The sequence below is a fragment of the Chelon labrosus genome (assembly GCF_963514085.1).
Source record: "Chelon labrosus genome assembly, chromosome: 17".
In the NCBI taxonomy this organism is placed as follows: Eukaryota; Metazoa; Chordata; class Actinopteri; order Mugiliformes; family Mugilidae; genus Chelon; species Chelon labrosus.
The window spans coordinates 5,037,846-5,057,755 of NC_140350.1; the positions used below are offsets into that span (position 1 = coordinate 5,037,846).

The 19,910-nt window shown below is 40.4% G+C and overlaps 2 protein-coding genes across 2 annotated transcripts in view; both read left to right on the forward strand.

The window, feature by feature from the left end:
• LOC311502647 (roundabout homolog 1-like) overlaps positions 1 to 19,910 on the forward strand; it is an 80,942-nt gene that overhangs the window by 18,755 nt on the left and 42,277 nt on the right. The window lies entirely within an intron of this gene.
• On the forward strand, positions 6,406 to 14,270 carry LOC311502646 (uncharacterized protein). The gene is made up of 15 exons (XM_084564971.1): positions 6,406 to 6,800; positions 7,120 to 7,274; positions 7,368 to 7,433; positions 7,538 to 7,748; positions 7,832 to 7,907; positions 8,190 to 8,518; positions 8,730 to 8,812; positions 9,072 to 9,122; positions 9,207 to 9,412; positions 9,512 to 9,614; positions 9,744 to 9,906; positions 10,172 to 10,275; positions 10,401 to 10,545; positions 10,629 to 10,755; positions 11,037 to 14,270. The coding sequence occupies exons 1-15, from the start codon at positions 6,666 to 6,668 to the stop codon at positions 11,360 to 11,362; spliced, it is 2,280 nt and encodes a 759-aa protein (XP_084421097.1). The 5' UTR covers positions 6,406 to 6,665; the 3' UTR covers positions 11,363 to 14,270.

A 19,910-nucleotide genomic window follows, 5' to 3' on the forward strand; every position in this document is an offset into this window, starting at 1 on the left:
CACTTAACTTCAACCAATCAGATCAACTTACCAAATCACAACATAATTGCCAGGCTAGAAAGCAGTCAGTGTAGCTAGTTATCATGTTTGTAGAGGATCTCTACCATCTTTGTAAGGAAAAATTTGCATCCTGCCTAAAACACACCCGATATTCCTCATAGGGTGCTGATTGCTCAAGTTGCTTGGCTGTGAGGGCATAGCTTGGAGCCTGGCAAGATGGATTCCTCTATGATTTCCAGAGAATCCAGCTGCCTCGCAAAGTAATGGCTTAATAGCCACATGAACAAATATCAGTGAACTAAGCTTAAGTTAAATTCTTTGTTAAATTTACATTTCACTGAAGTTTGCGTTCTCAACTCAAACAACTGCATTGATCTAATTATACATGAAACATAGTATATAATCAGAGTCAGTTTTATGGCTGAGAGACAGGTGGACATTCACTGTCAGACATGCAGCAGCTGTGTGTCTGCTTCAGTCCCCAGGTTTAAACAAGGGCAGAGTGTGTTGCTAACAGGTGACGGTCTGAACTCGCTGAATCGTAGCCTTGCAAAGTGTTGAGGGTGGGGCGTTGCTAGTTAAGCAGCCTTTCACTGCAGTATGTGTCGGGCAGGAATCCATCGCACCGCATGCAGCAGCCAAACGTGTGTGCGTGTGTGTGTATGCTAGCTAGAGTGATGGAATGAAAGCTGTGGAGAAGCAGGCAGAGGGCAAAGAGCAAAAGGTCAGGGCTTACAACCATCAGAATAGGGTTAGTGCAGATGGTCTGTGAATCCCAATGGAGCACGGGTTTTTGCAAATCCAAAAACACTGGGATCGCTCTGGATAATCACAAGTTAAGAATACACTGAAAGATGGACATGTTAGTGACAAGGGTTAACAGCTACAGCCGTGCCCTCACACACTGCATAGCTCCTCATCATTTTCTCTCCATCCCCCTGTTCTGCTCAGCTGCGTCAGCTTGCATCGCTCTCCCCAGGCTCAATCTCCCGGGCATACATCAAGGTTTTAGAATAATAATTCCCCTCCTCTATCCTCTGCACCCTTTGAATTATAATGAATGAGATGGTCAAATGGTATCATGGTAATGCTAGATCAGCGCTCTTATCCTGAGAAGCTAAGCCCTCTAGGGGGAGAGTTTATTACTCGCAGTTCGCTAAATTTACTGCCGGGTTTTTAAGGTCGAGGGGGAACACAGAGAGGACTTGTTGAAGCTGCCTGGATGAATTATGTCTCCCAGCTTCATCCTTCAGAGGTCACACAGATTCATGGGTCACCCTGGGGCTAGGTGGTAAAACAGTATACCCTTTGGCAAATGCTGCTGAGTTAAGGTGTTTAGGAGAGAACCGCGAAGCTTGGGAGTGTTAAAAGGAGCACTGACCTTACTCAGCCGATAGATGTGTCCAATAATTGGTTTAGTGTTGCTAACGTGATAGTAATTTTGTGTATAGTGTTATAATTACCGACTTGACTTAGGCATTGCACTTAAAAGGGGAGCTGGCTGTTAAGTGACTGCGAGTGGTTACTGTTTTGTGAGTTATACGGCGAGCTGCTGTTTTTAAAAGAATTTACTTTGACATATTACCCATGCACAGTGTCATTGAGCTACTATACTAATTTATTTTATCTGTCACTGAAAAGTCACGCAGGCCTACTGCGGTGATGCTCTAATAACAGAGCAGAATAGTGAATGGCAATCATTTTTTAGTAAGTAGAGACTTGAAGGGAGGCTGAATGACCACACATGTATGGCAATGGCATGTGATGTATACATCCCACAATGACTGCATCATAAAATGCCGTCATAGACCCACATGCATCATACATATAAGTTATGAGCCCTTTATTTGTTTTGTGGTAATTCACCCAAAACAATATTTTACAGTTCATGACTGAAGCAATAATAATTCAGTACCATGACATTGTGGCAACTATCAGTTTTATACTGTGTAGATGTATTTGTCTGGTTTAGCCATCCGAGCAGCATGCGTGGAAATATCAGTGTCTCTGTCAGTCAGTTGATGGGTCCTACACCAGATTGAAATAACTCAACAGCTGTGGATTTCTATGACGTTTTGTATAAACATCAGTGGTCCCCAGATGATGTCCTTGGGGATCTCCAAGCAGCAAACTCTGGAGCTGGAAAATGAAGCCAAGGTGGAAGTTCCAAAAAATGCAGTTCCTCAAATGAGGCGGGCGCCAAGAGGCAATATACACACACACTTCTTGTTAAAATGTCTAACTTTACAGCAGAAATAAACACGTTTACCAGACAAGTTTTTGCTCTCTATAGCTAAATTCCCCCCTTCATGACAACAGAATTTTTACATACAGTAACTTACCAATTTTAATGGTGCCAAGGCTTACAGTTGGCTGCAGAGGTGGGTGCTGGCACAAGTTGCTTAATCTGCACTGAAATCACCTACTCTTGCTTAACCTTTACCCATTTTGAATTTCTTAGAAAAACACAAACCGCTCTTCAGGAATCCCATGTGGGACAGGGGGCATAGCTCTTGCCAGACTTTCTCTCTAGCACCACCATAAAATTGACATCTTTGGTTTTGAGTGAATTGTCTTGACAAACATTCGGTGTCCATGAAATTGGCTACACGCACTCGTGCCTTCTTCAGAATGGATTGTAGCAGGGACCCCTTTACTTTTCTCTAAGTTTCCATTAGTCCAATACTTTGGTTTATGATCTAACACATGCTCAACTAATTTGATTTAGCACTGCTTTAGCAGCTGTCATCATGCTAACACACTAAACTATAATAGTAACAACAGAAAACATTACACCTGCTTAATGTAAGCTAACTGGAAATGCAAAACATTAGTTCTATACAGCAAATAGATTATTTTTGCCTTGCATTTTTCAGTAAATAAAAGAGAAACAAAACATGCAGAAAAAGTATTTGCATATTTTACAATGCGTGCAGTGCAGTGAATATATGACCCCTAACCTTTACATGTGCCCCTAAAAGTAAACATTCAAAGGTCACAGTTAATTTACATGATTGGTTGTGATGACTATCGTGTCACTTTATATAATACGATGAGTTCATGGACTTGGCTACATAGGAAGAGGAGACTCTGTTGCACACTGAGAAGAATCCCACAGAGTCATCTGATGACTTATGGACAGAGTAAATCTGAAAGCTATTGTGAGAAATGAATTACTTATAAAATTACTAAATTCCACATGGATTCACTGTATTATAACTTTCTCTACTACTGCTGCTGCGATTTAACTTAAATAAGGGACAGCTGATGAAAAGTGGGGGGATGGCTGACAAAAGACAGTGTTGGAGTCTGACAGATGTAAAGTGATGGGACCGGGAAAGGAGTGACAGAGACAGACGGAAAGAAAAGTATCTGTCCTTCAAGGCACACAAGGGAAACTTGTTTGCAGAAAATGGAGGTGACGTTGTAGAGACAGTGACAGATGTAGTATGTGCTGGTGCCTGAAGTGTGACCACAGGGTTGGAATACTGCGTAAGCACGCACAGCATGCATACAGGCATGTACGTATACACACACACAGAGTGTAGTGGAGCCGTTTTCGGAAAGTGACGAAGATGAAATGAGAAAAAAAAAAGGAAAAAAGATATAACTTAGTTCCTATCCAATAAATGTCAGAGAAGACACTCAGCATATTTTTTCTGCCTGCAGGGACCCTGGAGGACCCTGGGAAATGAACATATGTCCTATTGACCTCGGCCACTTGATTCAATCATGGAGCGCTTTATTGAGGTGAAGGCAAAGTCACAGCCTGTGTACTCTAAAGGTTATTGGATCGTAGAACAGTTTTTAGGTTCAGTAAGAGAAAGGAATAAATGTTATTCTTAAACTAATTGGACGTTGCCATTTGCTAGAAGGAAAGCGAGGCTCGTGGCAGGGCTGAAGGTTAAGCCACGACACTGCGGCGGTGAAGTAATGAGCCACAGGGAGAGACAAGCAGGCAGCCATGGTGCTCCTCACGCATTTGAAAGTATGATGAGAAAAGCACAAATGTCCCCTCTGATTTCCCTGTTTGTGTATTCAATTAGTCTTTGGCTATGTAAACAAATGCATTATTCATATTATTAACAAATGTGGTATGAATCCAGATTTTCTCTGTAACATGTGTCCCCTCTTCCCAACAGATGTTGTAGCGTTCACTTTATGATTATAATATATTAAAGCCTTCAACTAGTCATGACTTGACCGTATACAAGAAGCTGAAGAGTCGATACGAGGGGTCTGCGTAATTTGTATCTATGCACATTTCAGACCAGGTTAATTTAAATCATAATATATAATACAGCTGCTGTTGTGTACAAGCCCATTGATAATGATATAAAGAAAAATTGCCACTTAATCACCCAGACCTGTTCCACAGCTTTATTCAGAACCAGTTCATATAAATAAATACACCTGTAGTTACAGAGTCACAGAATTCTGGGGGAAAGCAAAAGCAAAACTGTTTTGATAAACACCTCAGGCAGTTCTGTGAGTTAAATGTTTGGTTTGCACTACCACTGGTGTATCCTTCCAGATAGCCTTTTTTGTTTTTTGTTAGCAGTAACTTAATGCACCATTTTCTTCTGGCAAGGCCATCACAGGGATTCAGTTGATGTTAATGCAAATACAAGCTCAGTCCCAGTGCGTTAACTTGTTTTGCAATAAATAGTGACTTTTATTTAAATGACGTTCTTTGAGATTGTCACTTTAAATTTAAATATGTAAATAGGTAAAATCTTAATTCAGTTTGTAGGAGAATCATACCACAGATCTTTTTTTCTTCTCAGCTCTCCATAATTTTATTTTTATTTCTATATTTTTTTGCAAATAGACACCTCAGTTATTGTACATCCACCATGAACAGTAAGATGTAGTCCTGGCCATACCCACTTCATGAAGAGGGCACAAATGTTCATATGCTTCTTAGAAAAAGAACGTCACTGAAAGAACACTTTTCTTTTGCCTTTGCTTGAAAAGGAAAAGCTACTGGAAAGCATGTGGTAATTACATGAACGCATTAACATGACAGACATGTCCACTGTAACACCATACTCTCTGAAGTGGATCGTGGGATATACGTAGCTCCGTCAGTCTGTGAGATTGACAGCTCGAGGTGGGACCCCTGCTCTGTCTCCCTGTCCACTCCTCTTTGATTGTAATCTTATGCTGAAAACGAGCGGGTTCAGGAGATGTACGAAGCAGGGAAGGCAGACGCAGATTCTCAGAGGTCAGATTCCCCCTCTGCCTGCCCCCATCCATTAACTAATGGCTCCTCACTTCAAATGGCTGTCACAGTTGCTGACAACATCCTGTCCACAGTCACTCTGGATAAACGCAGCGAAAGATCCTAAGTGGCAGCCAAGCGGTATATCTCAGAAAAGTTGTCATTTTTTTCTCCATAAGGAGGAGGAGTGATATTGTTTGATAGACAAACACTGACACGTTGTACCTGCTCTTCATTCACGAAGTCAGATATCACAATTTATTTCCAATTGCCTGTGACAGTCTGTGAAAGCCGTGTTAGCCTCTTGCTCTTCATCCGGTCTTCCGCTCCCTTGTTCTCCCTCAGTTGGCCTATGGTTGGATCAGTCGGTGAGTAAGTATCACACTCCCGGGACAGCTGGTTTGTGTTTACAGTGTGGAGACTGGGGCGAGTGCGCTGCTAGTATTGTCTAAACAATTTTAGTCGCTGTATTCCCTTCGGCTCAGCTTTTCCAAGAGCCAAGATTTGTGCCAGAGTGTCAGGACGAAGGGAAAGAGTTTGTCTGGTGAAGGCAGAAAAGAGGGGAAGTACTTGAGGGCTTCTGACAAAAACCATATGGCTCCTGGATGTGTGGCAATATGATCAAAATGTAAAACTGCGTCTTTTGCATGTGTCTGTGTGTACACTGTGTCAGAACTTTGCTGTATATCAACTGAAAGACGGTTTTACTGCTGTCTACGGGACTGACTTTCAAAACATGTGAACTCTTTTACAGACTATTGTTTACTGATATTTCATATAATAACTAAAGAAGACTGAACTTTCTTATAGAGGTGTGGCGTAAAAGAAAATATGCTTGACTTACATTCATGTGAGGTAAGATGGATGTTGTAGGTTCATCTACATTACAGATGTATAGCTTTATAAAGCTTCTTTCCTAACCATGTTGTATTTGTGTACGTATATTTTTTGGTTTTTTTTTTGTTCATTTCTGGATAATGAAGACATTTTCACACAGTCGCCATCTTAGAGCCTGGGAGCCAGACCAATTTTTCTGCCTAGAAAGTTTTTTTTAGGCGGAAAGTTGGTGTGGAGTCACTGTGATGCCACGAAACTCGTTCATTTCACCAATATTTTGTTAATGTACGCTAGTGAGACCGGAGTTAGCTGTTATGAATTACAGGTAAACAAGCCGACTATGGCGTCAGATAACTGCCATAATCATGAGAGCGCAAATACAAACTTAACGAGCACGGGATCAGAAATCGAGGGCGTAAAAAAGATAAAAGAGAGAGGTAAAAACTTGCTCGCTCTCACTTCTAACCTCCTCACTCGCTCGCTTGGGGACGTTTCAGCGCTCTCGATATTTTTTCCAACCCGAAATACGTCACGGGTGTAAGGCTTGACAAGACGATTGCCGATCATGTTGCCGATCGACGTTTGTCGGCGGTAGGTGGCGGTAATGTGCTTAATGCTCCAAACAAGGAAGAAGGAGGAGTTAACGAAGAAGTTGGTCGGCGCGGCATACACCTGTTTACATGGCAACACGGATAGGTCACTTTTGCATCAGGCCGCGGTGATGGAGCCGGGAGGAAATGTAAGTTAAAATTGTTTTTGCGGCATATGAACTTTGTGCTCAAGGTTTACTGCTAAAGCTGTTATTCATGTTTGTGTAAAACATGTTACATTACTAGACACGTTAGCACCTATGGTTAGCACCAATAACCAACAGGTACGAAACGTCACCAGGCAGCTCGTATGAATGATTCAAAATATCTGGTAGCGTTGTTAGACACTCCTGTTTTATGTATTAATTATTCAAACCAAGAAAAAAAAGAAGAAATTCTGCAAGCTAGCTATTCTGCACGCAAGCTAGAAGAGATGCTCAATGTGTACGTTGTTTTTGTTTGTTCCAGAGCAGCATGAGAGAAATTGTAAATACAGCACAAAACCTGATTGCTGTAATTAACAACACACTGCAGTCTCCCAGTGTCCACATCAGTAGGACTCCTGGACAGCAGGTCAGCCCACAGCTCCCACCTCAGCAACCGGGACAACAGGAACTGCAAAGGTTTGTGGAAAACATTACGGTTTTTAACCAGTGTATCATTCTTTATTTAGCATTATATAATTTTTATTTATTTCTCTATTTTTTGCAATTCAGGGGGAGGGTTCAGCATGCCCACCCACTGGCCTCATGTCAACCCTCAGTCCAGCAAGAAATGATGAGGTTCTCCTTTATCCTGTGTTACAATGGATGAAATACTTCAGATTTTGTGTAGTATAATGTTTTACAGTAATTGCATCTGTGAATTGTTGTTTGTATTGTTTTAGATCATTTCCAGGTGTCTTTCAGAAGGGTCTGAAAGGGAAATCCAAGTTTGTACCCATGAAGCGCAAGGCACAGAAGGACGTTCTAATGACATTTTGCCTTCTGGGTCACATGACCACAAAAACCCCAAAAGGCAGCGACGAATTCAAGTTGATTCAAGCTGGGCTTGGCAAACGAAGCTTTGAGGTCAACAAGAACATCAGCCATGCTGAAGTATGTGCTAGTAGTAGTAGGTAGTAGGAGGAGCTTATTCATATAGTGCACACTCACATTGTACATAAATTCTGTTTGTACAGTTGTCTGAGATCCTTGACGTTCATTTTCCCAAGATGCGAGGCCTGAATGGAGCGTGGTTACTCTATAAAGCAATGGGTATTGTATCATATTCATGTTATTTTGCAGAGACATTTACCTGAAGAAAGTCACATTGATTAGTGCAATATGACACACTGAATAAACGGTTTAAAGTCAAGATTGAAATACATTTAAAGGCAAGATTTAGTAATTAAATAAAGTAAATTTAGAAATGCATTAATTGGGGTAATAAACCAAAATATTTTGTCACAAATAAGAAAGTAACCATACCATATACAAACCAATAACACTTTTTTTTGTCTTTTGCTAACAATATTTTCCAAATTGACATTTTCACAGGTGGGAGTGGACAGAGACCCCTGACAGTCATTTCGCCAGAGACTGAAGGGTATACTGGAACCATTCTCCATAATGCGAGCAATGGGGGCAAATCGGTCCTTTACATAGTGCCACTTCAGGCAGAAATAGATATGACACCTCTGCCATTGAGTTCCAAAGAATTTGACAAAATGCCCAAAGCGCACTGTAATAGGTGCAATGAGGAAATGCCGTTAGCTCTCCTGGTAGTACATGTCAAATCCTGTGGCAGTGGAAGTCTCTCTTGCAGCGAGGAATCAGTGACTGTGGATTATGCAGAAGAAGATGTACATGATGAAGGCAGCACAGAAGTAAGTGGCTGCGTCTTAGCTGTTCTATGTAATCACACTTATTTATGACTAATAGCTAAACAACTGCGAGACAGATGTAGAATTTACCCCACTTGTTCCGGATGCAGAACCCTTCAAAAAGATCAGAGATGTTATGGAATCTTTGCTTCTCTAATTGATGGAATTTTATTCTATACTCATGTTTCCTCATATGTTTTCTTACTTTTTTCAGACAGAGAATGCTTGTTGCCCAATATGCCAGACAGCATTTCCCCTGGATGTTGTTGAGATGCATGCTAGCGTATGTGGTGAGAGGTAGGACTAGTTAAATTGTCCCCTGCGTGGAAAAAACAGATTGTTGCATAAAATATGATTATTCAAACTATGTGTTGCTGTTACTGTTTGTGATCAAAGTAGTTTCTTATTATTGATATATTTCTTATGATATAATAAAGACATACAAGTATTAGCCCATGTTTAAAATCATAAGATGTCTAGTCATTACTGAACATTATTGGTGAGTGTGCAAATACATTGACACAAATTCATCTGTTCTATTGTGTACAATTCTCAGACCTGTGGAAGACAAATTTACCTTGGAGGTTGAAAACAATGATCCTCAAAGGTCAGATCTATAATAGGCAAGTGTAAATGTATTTAATTATATGTAGATGTTTATATAAATGAATAATATACTTTTTTTTTTCAGTCTCGATGACATTTTGCATAAACTAGCCAGCGAGGTGGACCACTCTCAGACATTCTCAGTCTGTGTCACTCGATCCAACTTCTTTCACCGTGCTCTTCAACAATGGAAAAGACAAAAGAAGACCACCCCAAAATCCTCTCTTAAAGTTTGCTTTGTTGGAGAAGCAGGCATAGATACAGGAGCAATAAGAAAGGAGTTTCTTACTGGTAACTATCCTCTCCATTATTTTGTCTTTTTTTAAATAATCTGTTTTGTTGATATTTGCTGCTTGTGCTTAACTTATGTGCACTTATTTATTTTGGCAGAACTGATGAGTGGAATTGAAATGCGCTACTTTGAGCCTGGCAATGACAACAAAGGAAAAAATCCCATATACTCTATAAGTGCCTTGGAGGATGGTTACTTCAGGTAATTTCCATATGTTCATATTATGCCTGTAAATGTACACAACACATTCACCATGTCATAAAATTATGAATTTGGGTACCTTGATAGGAAAGTGCGCCCAAACCTCTGCCCTTTTTAATTGTTCCTTAGGAGCTTTGGGGAGATCATTGCTGTGAGTTTGGCCCAGGGTGGTCCAGCACCAGACTTTATGCGGAACTGGTGCTACACCTATCTTACAACTGGAGATCTTGACAGTTTGGCGGTAACCCCTGAAGACGTGACGGACCTTGAAATTATTCAGTTAGTTGAAAAGGTATTGCAATTATATTATTAGCATGTGCAGTGCTGAAATGAATTTTATGTACTGTATTAACTTTGGGGGTGATTGCTATATGTTCATCTCATTAGGCACAAAGTGCCTTTAATAAATGTTCTCCTGTTTCTGTGGTCAAAAGTACACATGATCTTCAGTAGGATTTTTTGCTATTTCTTCCAAATTAAAGGGTGTAGAAGAATGTGCTGTTAGTTGTCCCTGCACTTAATTAAAAAGTATGTGTGGATCATTGAATATTTTACAGGTAAGAGCAGCCACTGATGGAGAAATGCAGAGTCTGGCTGATGAACTGCTTTCCTGTGGATACACAGGTCCCATAAATGCAGAAAGAAAGGACCCAATAACAAGGTGTTTAGTAACACACTGAATTTTGTATTTTTAGCAGTTGAACCTTTTACGCATGTTAATCATACTGCAGCCTATGTAGCCTACTACTGAATGTGGGTCACTGAATGTGGGCATTTATCTATCAGAACCATCATTCTACATTCCCTGGCCCGACTTTTGCCCATGCTTGACCAAATGCGAAAAGGCCTGCGGCTTTACAACCTTCCAGATATGATGGAGAAAAACACTGACCTATGTCGGCCATTGTTTGTACCACTTCAGGATAACAAGGTAACATCTAACAGATGAACGCATTCAACGCATCTTGGCATAAATTCTGATTCACCTGCTGTATATTCTTTTGTCTTCATTAGCCTGATGCAAACTTCATTATGGCAAGCTGCAAACCTGACTTCAGTGAACAAGGAACCTCAAGACACAATCTTGAACAAAGTCTTCTCAACTGCCTCCAAGATTTTCTTCAAGAACTAGAGGATAATGGTAAGACACATGAGTTAAATATCCAATTTTTAAAGCCTTCCTCTGTTATCCCCTTCTTTATGAAAATACATTTTCTGCCTGTAGAATCTGAAGGTCAATAAGATCTACAAAGCTGTACATTTAAATTTGAGTTAATAACCATTTAAGACTCAAGCATCCGTTTTGTCTGCAAGCAGTTCACATAATTCCTGTGTCAGACACACTGATATACATCACACCCAGTAAATGACTATGATAACAGTTGCTTAGACATAGAATGACCCAGTATTTTCTTTTATTAGATACTCATCCCGAACACTTTGATGAAAGAGAAGAATTGGACACAACAGTGGTTCATAACACAAAACCCCTCACAGTTCCATCAGTCCTGCAATGGTTAACAGGGCAAGCACACAAGCCAGTACTGTCAAGTGAAAAAAAAAACTTTGAAATTCACATCAAGTTCAATCATGGATGTCAAGAGGAAGAGCATGACATTTGTTTCCCAATAGTTAGTGCTTGTACAAACACCATAACTTTTCCTGTGGCACACATGAGCACTTACAGTGAGTTTAAACATGTGCTAACTCTAGCTTTGCGCTTTGGGAGTACCTTTGACCGAGTTTGATTTGTGGATCAGTGATGACAATTACTGTATTTGAGCGTTCAATTTTACACAGCTGACACGTCTTTGCTGTTGAATTTGAAACATTTCTCTTAATGAAGAGTAAAACTTTTGTTACTGTTTTTTTTTTTTAACAGATGTAACATTATTTGGCATGATTAACATGGTGATTGTTATTGGTTCAGTTGGCAAGTCGTCTGTGTACATACTGTACCATGTTCAAATAAATATCTCTGCCAAAGCATTGTGATGGTCCTCTGGGATTAATGGTAGATTGTAGCTGTTCCATTTCTTCAGGATGCAGTGGGCTGGGAATGTTGGGTACTTCGACCCCACAAGAAGACCCGTCTGGAATCCCTGCATTTTCCCAGTCAATGGTGTCGACGTCTGGATGCTGCAACACAAATGCAGATACTGATAGCAAATTGTTCTGAACTTGTGACATTTTAAATTTAGAAACAAAAATCCTGTTGCTGGTGCAGCTAATTAGAGTTTAGTAAAGTTGTCAATTTTAAACACATGGATACTGATGAGTTTATTTTCAACAGATTTAAATCATTACTGTGTTAATGCTGTGATGTACCTGCTCAAAGTTTTCTGCTTCAGTGGGGGGGTTCTGAATGTGGCCCATGACCCACAGCTGATGGGGGGTCAAGTTTTGCTCTGTGCGCAGTGGGTGGTTGTTCCACCCATCGTTGAATTTGGCCAGATCATCATTAAGCCGTGGTAGGAAGATGTAGTGTGCGCAAAACATGTGAATGTCATTGGTAATGTCTAGTAGGCCATCTTCTTCCAGGGTGTGCAGTAAGTTATAGTAGATCTGGGTCACAGCCATCCACACATCTCTCCATAAACGCTCAATTCTGAAAGTACAATTCATGTTTTAAAGTTTTATAAAAGTTGATAATTTCTTAGTTTCTCAATATGGATAACAAACAAACATACCTCTGATTATGTACACTTTTTCCTGACACAAAACTGCCCCGCCCAGTCCCTCGCACAGTGAACATGCACCGTGCTATCCCAAGATTTTCAACTCCTTGATCGGCTCGTACTCTACATTAAGACACAATATAGCAAATTGTCTGGTTCATGAGGAAGCTAACTGACATGCATGACGTTTCAGCTTAGCTGTTTTTAAAACTGTAGAATGTGTTCATGGTTTAAGGAAAAGGTCTAAAGGGATAATAGCCTCAAGTAAGGAAGCATACCTTGATGGCCAACCAAACTGCTGCACAGATTTCAGGAAAAGATGGAGAGCAGTGTTCGACCTGTTGTTATTATCAGCATTCAGGTACAGGATCTAAGAACAATAGAGTGAGCAATTGTATCCATCCTACCAAGAACACATCCGGTAACAGAAACATCTTATCTACCTTTCTTGAATAACCATCCACGCTGCCAAAGATAACAATGTTGTATCTATAGACAAAAATACACAGATAAAAAGTTAGCCATGACGTTTCCAGACATTTTTCAAAACAATCAGTGCCAGTAGAATGTGCAACATGCCATATTATGCAAACCTTATTAGTTTGTGATTAGTGTCCACATGGACAAGTGACAGTGGCCCCCGGACAGAATAGGTTCGTCTCACTGTGCTCCCCATGTGTGTCAATCGAGACAGAACACCAGCAGAGTCAATTCTGTGCATGGATCCTTTAATCCTGTGCCACTGAACACGATGGCCCTCAGCCTGTAACAGTCCTTTAATAAGTCTGTATCCTGCATGTGGAGCGCTAGATTTAAGAGCAGCAATTTTGTTGTCTAGTTCCTGATCAGACATGGAGCTGTATGATGTCTTTGATGAGATGCCATGGTCTTTCATTCTCCTGAAAATGGTTCTCTCACTAACGCCGAGTAGATTGGCCACACATTGTACAGGTAGTGGTATTTCAAAAAGATAATTCAGGAACTCAGCAGAGAAGTTTAACTTAGGGCGTCCTCTTTCCCCTTGCTCCAATGTGAACAATATTGAACCTTGTTTCTCTTCTATGGCATCTTTAACAAGTCTGCCTAGCTGTATTAATGTCTCTGTTATGGAGGAAGGTATCTCAAAAATTCGAGATGCTGCATCAAGTAAGATGTATTCTTGATTGCAAACATACTCCAAATAATCAAGATCGACAGAGGACTGTTCCTGGATCCACTGAAGTCTTGTCATTAGACGTTCCAGTATGCTACGTAGGATTTCCTGAAAGCCCAAGAGAAAGTTTTAGTTTTTAAATGAACAAACGCATTTAAATACAATGTGACTTTAATTAATCATCTCAGTGGTAACCATAGCATCAGTTCAATTTAAATAACTGAAATATTCACAAGAGCTAGCTTCTTTAAGAGGTTTGGTAGATGAGAGAAAAGTCATCAAGCAGCTATTTCAAATATTTAGTAATGTTGTGACACTTGTTTAACGTTCATATGCCGCAAAACAATTTTAACTTACATTTCCTCCCGGCTCCATCACCGCGGCCTGATGCAAAAGTGACCTATCCGTGTTGCCATGTAAACAGGTGTATGCCGCGCCGACCAACTTCTTTGTTAACTCCTCCTTCTTCCTTGTTTGGAGCATTAAGCACATTACTGCCACCTACCGCCGACAAACGTCAATCGGCAACATGATCGGCAATCGTCTTGTCAAGCCTTACACCCGTGACGTATTTCGGGTTGGAAAAAATATCGAGAGCGCTGAAACGTCCCCAAGCGAGCGAGTGAGGAGGTTAGAAGTGAGAGCGAGCAGCGCCACGGCTTCCTCAATTGCTCTCTCTCACAATTGACACACTTGCACAAAAACTTAATTTGCCACATGATTATTTTTTACCTCTCTCTTTTATCTTTTTTACGCCCTCGATTTCTGATCCCGTGCTCGTTAAGTTTGTATTTGCGCTCTCATGATTATGGCAGTTATCTGACGCCATAGCCGACCGTTGCTCAGAGACGACATCATCCAGGTCAGAAGACATCATCCGGGGTCTGTATGTCAATCTACAGAGCCCGGATGATGATAACAGCTAACTCTGGACTCAACGGGAAATAGCATTAGCGTACGATAACAAAATATTGGTGAAATGAACGAGTTTCGCGGCAGATAATGCGTTATTTAGAGGCTGCATTTCGGTGCCCCAGTCTCTCCCACTATATGGATATACGCTGATCTAATTATCTCCCGAAGGAATACAAATTACACAAAAGTTATATGGGTGAGTAAACAACTGTATTTTATGCCAGAAATAAGGTCCAGGTTGTAAAAAACAGTAGGTCCCTTTTAAGATGTGATGGACCAAGCAACAGTGATGCAGTTTGTTTACAACAAAATGGTTCTGATTGGTCGTAGGACTGTGCTATTGCGTGCATAGTTATTTTTCTTCTCTGTATCAGTTAAAACTTGCCACATAATGAAATTAAAAGGCCATGCGAAGCTATCTCATACGTAGCTCATGTGCTTATCTTAAATGCTATGTTTGGCTTAGGTAATGGTGGCGCCTGACTGTACAGAGGGAGGAGATCTCATCTGTAATGATGACTGTTTTTGCATTCATATCAATGGTGCACATATTTGGATCTGTATGCAATATCAGTGAAAGAGTGGAAAGCAATACACCAAGCAGACCTGAAAGAATCAAACCAACAAATCTCTTTGTTGAAGTTTTTTGTATGCTTCCGGGTGCCCGTATGTGAGCAACATTAGGCAGATGCTTTGCGGATGTTCCCCTCCTATGCCTTGGGTGTCTCTTCATTCTCCATTTTGTCTTCCCATCCTCCTCCAAATCCTTTTAGGTATCATTTTGTTGTAGTTAATATATTCAGCTCTGATTGTTGTCTGGGAGATACTGTTTGGCTCGGCTCATTTCCCCTGGTACTAAATCTTTTCCTTCTGTTTCCCGCTCACCACTGAACTCTGGTACTGGTTGCATTTCCCTGCATCATCAGAGCAGTCATGCAGTTATATTTCATCTATTTCCGATAAAACTCCCTGCTGGCTGGGTCAGGTTACTCTGACGTCGTATGCCTTTGCCTCACTCTTTTGTTGGTTACTAACATGGCAAGAGAAACATCCAAGAGGCAGAAATAATTAGACTGTGGTTCTCATAACACATAAATTAATTCACAGGGAAAGCCCTTCATCAAGTCACAACTTGCAACAAGCCGTGCGCTGACATAAACTATGATCTGTCCAGCCTGCGCTGTATTTTACTTGTGAATTTGTCATTGTGGAAGTATTAAGGGCTTACAGCACGGTTGAGTAATCTCGCTGTCAGTGAGAGAAGAGGGATGGTTGTGCATTTGCTGAGATATTAGCGTTATCCATCCTCTCTCTGTCACTCCGTAACGCCACAGTCAACAGCATCCACCAACCGTATCTGTGCTCAGGGTTAATACTGACTTCCTCTGAGGTCAAAGGTTGTTTCACTCTTTCTTTTCAGCCGTATGTCTTTTTTTTTTTTGCTTTATCTGAGATTCTGCTTTGTTTTACACCATCGATGGCACAGTGTTATTCTGGTAAAAATAAATAAATAAATGGCAGTACAACTCTTGACAGCCCCTTCAGGGCATGGAAATGAAAAATGAACACTCTCCCAGATGGTGCACTGTGTAATTGTGGTTTGATGATTGTTTGTTAGTGTTTGTGATTAAAATGCCAACTTTTTTGGCCCGTCATTAAGCTAATCAAAATTCTAATGTGGTCTACTAGAGGCAGACACGTTGTTGTGTCACTGCCAACTATAATTTTGATTTTATATATTCTGAATGAATACCAGACTGCTAAATTGCTGCGCGTGAAAACTCAGTGTTTATTGTTTGTTTTTTAGAATATTTCGAAGCAATACAATGTAGACAAACAGAGGCTTTCATCGGCATCCACGTTTAGCTCACCAATGGTAATCTGTGTTTGTCCCCGCTGTTGATTGCTTTTTTTTTTTCACACTGGAATCCTTCCTCTAAATGTGGAGTTTGATTTTTATCTTGAGCATCAGAAAGTTTTCTTGGACAAGTTTTTGTTCATTCTTTCTGTTCACCAGAGACGGTGTATTCATAGAACCGTGGTTACATTCATAACTGTGTTTTTCTATCATGTAGCTGCCGTTGTTTCTGTCTCCGCTGCTACATTGCTCCCCTCTTCATATCCGACAGCATTTGTCACTGCTTGACTGGAAACATAATGCAACCAAAACCAGCATTTTGTGAAATCCATTGGCAAGGGTTTATAGCTTTAAATGTAAGGCTGGCTGTGTTAGGCACAGAGCCTCATTCATTTTATATACTTGTTCTCAAAAGACAGATAAGTCGATTAATAATTAAGAACAGATAGTGATTTGAGATATTAAAGGTAAAGTTGGCTTTCACCATTTCAGTCAAATGTTACAAGGCTGAATTTCTTAAATTTTAAGAAATACCAAATTAGTTTACTGTATTATGTATTAAAGCTAACAATTACCAAATGATACAGTATTTATAGCTATGTAAACAAGGTATTTTTTGTCTTTGAAGGTTTAAATCAATATTAGCTGAGGTTCGTAGCCAACTAGCCTAAATTTCATGGAAAACCTGCCAGAAGAAGGTTAGCTAGCAGTCAATAAACTAGTCAGATGAAAATCAGACTCGGTTGTTCCACAAAACATTTTCAGACCAAATACCATATTCAAATTTACCATTGCTCGAAAAGATCAGACAGAAAAACAGAATAAATATCTTAATATCCAAAATACCAAAATATCATCTACGTCGTAGGAAACTTAATATTCTGTTGTGGAAAACGATAAAATGTGGACCTAAAGTTGGTTTTCGTACATTACATTTTATTCTGGCCGTTGAAGCACGGCAGAAGAAAAATGACAATCAAATCAGGCAATTTTAAGAAACAGTCTGAGGAATGAAAATACGGTTTCACAGCTGAGTGCTTCACAGAAATTACACTACAGAGGAGCAGTGACTGACACTTGGAAGCGGAGATGTGAACGCTTTCCTAGCGCAGCAGAGTAATAGACTGTTTGTGCAGTATTCTTCCTGCTGCTTACCCACCACAACCAAAGATTCTGCTATCTTCTCTAATGGGCTGCAGATGTTGTAATTTATAACGTGCAGCAAAGTAGGGGACAAAAAAAAAAAAAAGAGTGAGGGGGCGCTTTGTCAATGGAAAGCAGAATAATGAGATGAGCAGTTCCAAGGCATTACAACCATTCCCGTGCCTGCCTGGCTGTCAGTTCTGCATCCCCTATTTTCTGCCATTTTCCTCCTCCTCCCTCTCCTCCTTCTGGAGCGTCGCTTCCTCTCTCTCCTGTGGGAATACTCTCAAATGTGCAGACAGGTTTGTGAAGGAGCGGCTGCTGTTGAAGCTGCTCACTGAAAGCTTTGATGACCAGTAATGCGTTCCCCATTATAAACATGGTCGTGTGCACGCACTACTGTATATAGAAATTGTGTGCATATGTATGAGGCAGAGAGTGAAACCAGAGTGTACCTCTGCATTTTCGAAATAGTGCCATTTTCTATTTTTTTATTATTAATTCTGTACCCGAAAAGCTAAAATGATTGCACTTAGTTTCATTTTCAAGTAGCTGGAAAATAATTGGGTCACACCAAACAAAGTGTCAGATCTTTACTGATAGCATCACACCGCCACTTTAACAGACTCTGCTTATTTTCTGCCTCCTGTGTTCTGAAGAGCCTTTTGTGATGTTGACACTGCAGAATACAAATAGGCACTTTCTGTATTTTTTCCAATTAATCGCGTTGCTATATGTGGATGTGGTAATAACTCATATTCACCACCTAAGTTTGCCTTGCTGGGATCTTTCTTCTACAGCCACAATATAAATTTCATTTTTTTGCCTCTGTCATCAGGGCCAATTTTCAGGGTCTCAATTTTATTATTCGAGACAGAGACCGTGAGATGAATGAGAGTGTTCTTCGGTGTTGCAAACCTAGCAATCTAGTACATGTGTCAACAGACACAATTACAGTATGTGCTCACAGGTAGACTCCCCATTCCCTCAGATATATGACAGCATCTTTCAAATTTCATAAAATATGTAAAGATGGAATATTGCATTATACAAACCCCCTCTGCTAATAAATCCCTCCTCTCTGTTTGCCCATTCAATGTACGTTTTTCTCTGTGGAAAATTCCCTTTACTGTTTCTCCCAGACTTCCCAAGGCTATTGCAGAAATATAACAAAGAAGCACAAATACAGACGGCATGAGACGAGGCACTGGGAGCTGAGTAAGTGGATAGAGCTGAGAGGTAAAGGGAGACCTGGAGACACCAGACGGACTGGAGATAATTAAAAGGATCTTCAGAGTGATATCGCCTTCAGCGCTGGGACTTCTTATTCATTTACGCACATATAAATGCTCCTCCACACATGCACATTTAAACCAGATAATACCTATACTCTAAGCCGTATTGTTTTTCTGCTGCATTCGGGATATAAATCTTTGTCTCCTCCCTGCCCATATATTTAATATGAGTTATGCAAAGCATGTCAAAATTCAACTCATTTTCATAACAGCAATCTACGGGCAATTTATCACAAGCAGGCATGAAAAATGTGCTGCTGTGCCATTGAAATTAATTATTTTGGTTTAATATAATATCTAGTATTGCTGTATTGCAAGAACAATGCAATAACACTTTTTTTTTAGATTGTAGTGTCAAATTGAAATATATGCATGATAGGAATGAACCTGTTTTTTTCCCTATCTGCTTCGTTAGAGAGTCACACATCAAAGAAGAGACCAGAGCAAGGAATATTTGCAGCTCATCTCTCATAAGACTTTCAATTTGTTTTCCTCCTCACTAACTTGTTTTCAGAATGATAGGGAATTTAAGATTTTATACATACTGAATATTATCCAATCAGCTTCAGTTAGAAACAACCATGTCATGTAGGACTTTCAGAATCATCCCCTGAGGTGCTTTCTGGGCCTTGTAATGACGACACTACTGCCCCAGGTCGTTGAGGTCAGATGGATGAACAGCTGACTGTGCGTGTCAGTCAAAGAATGGAAGATGAGACAAACGCCACCTGTTATGGGAATGGAAATGTCTGTCTTGCCACAGATACCAGACCCAAGCGAGCAAGCCTGACCGTTACGTAGATAGAAAACTGCCTGTTTTTGTTTACCATTTCCAATCAGAGCAATAACAATTTCACAAAATGCGAATCTAAATTCAGCTGGCGTCGAGCAGTCTGTGGCAAAAGATGTAACGAGGCTGCATAAACAGAAATATTATCGATTTTCATTTGAGCCTGATGTCAAATCTCAGATCAGATGTCGTTTGTATTAATAAATGCTCCGGGAAACAGAAAAGAAATGCGGTTAAGGAGGAGATTTTATGAGGGAGCTTTGTTTCCAGCACTAACAAGAAATAATGGCGCGGGGCATCAGTATGTGTGCAAAACTGACAGGAGGGAAAGCTGTGCACTTGATGGTGCTACCATTTTCTACAGCCCCATTATGTACAGTAGCAGATAAATGTCAGGCGTGCTCTCCTACGCTAATGCACAGATTGCCTTGGCTTCAGGGTGTTTGATTTTAACCATGGCCACG

Bases quoted from the DNA above. Each gene is read 5' to 3' on its own strand.
- LOC311502646 (XM_084564971.1), top strand. From the start codon at position 6,666: ATGTGCTTAATGCTCCAAACAAGGAAGAAGGAGGAGTTAACGAAGAAG. The intron at 7,434-7,537 runs GTTCTCCTTTAT...GTATTGTTTTAG, and splicing joins GTCCAGCAAGAAATGATGAG to ATCATTTCCAGGTGTCTTTC. The intron at 8,813-9,071 runs GTAGGACTAGTT...TACAATTCTCAG, and splicing joins GCTAGCGTATGTGGTGAGAG to ACCTGTGGAAGACAAATTTA.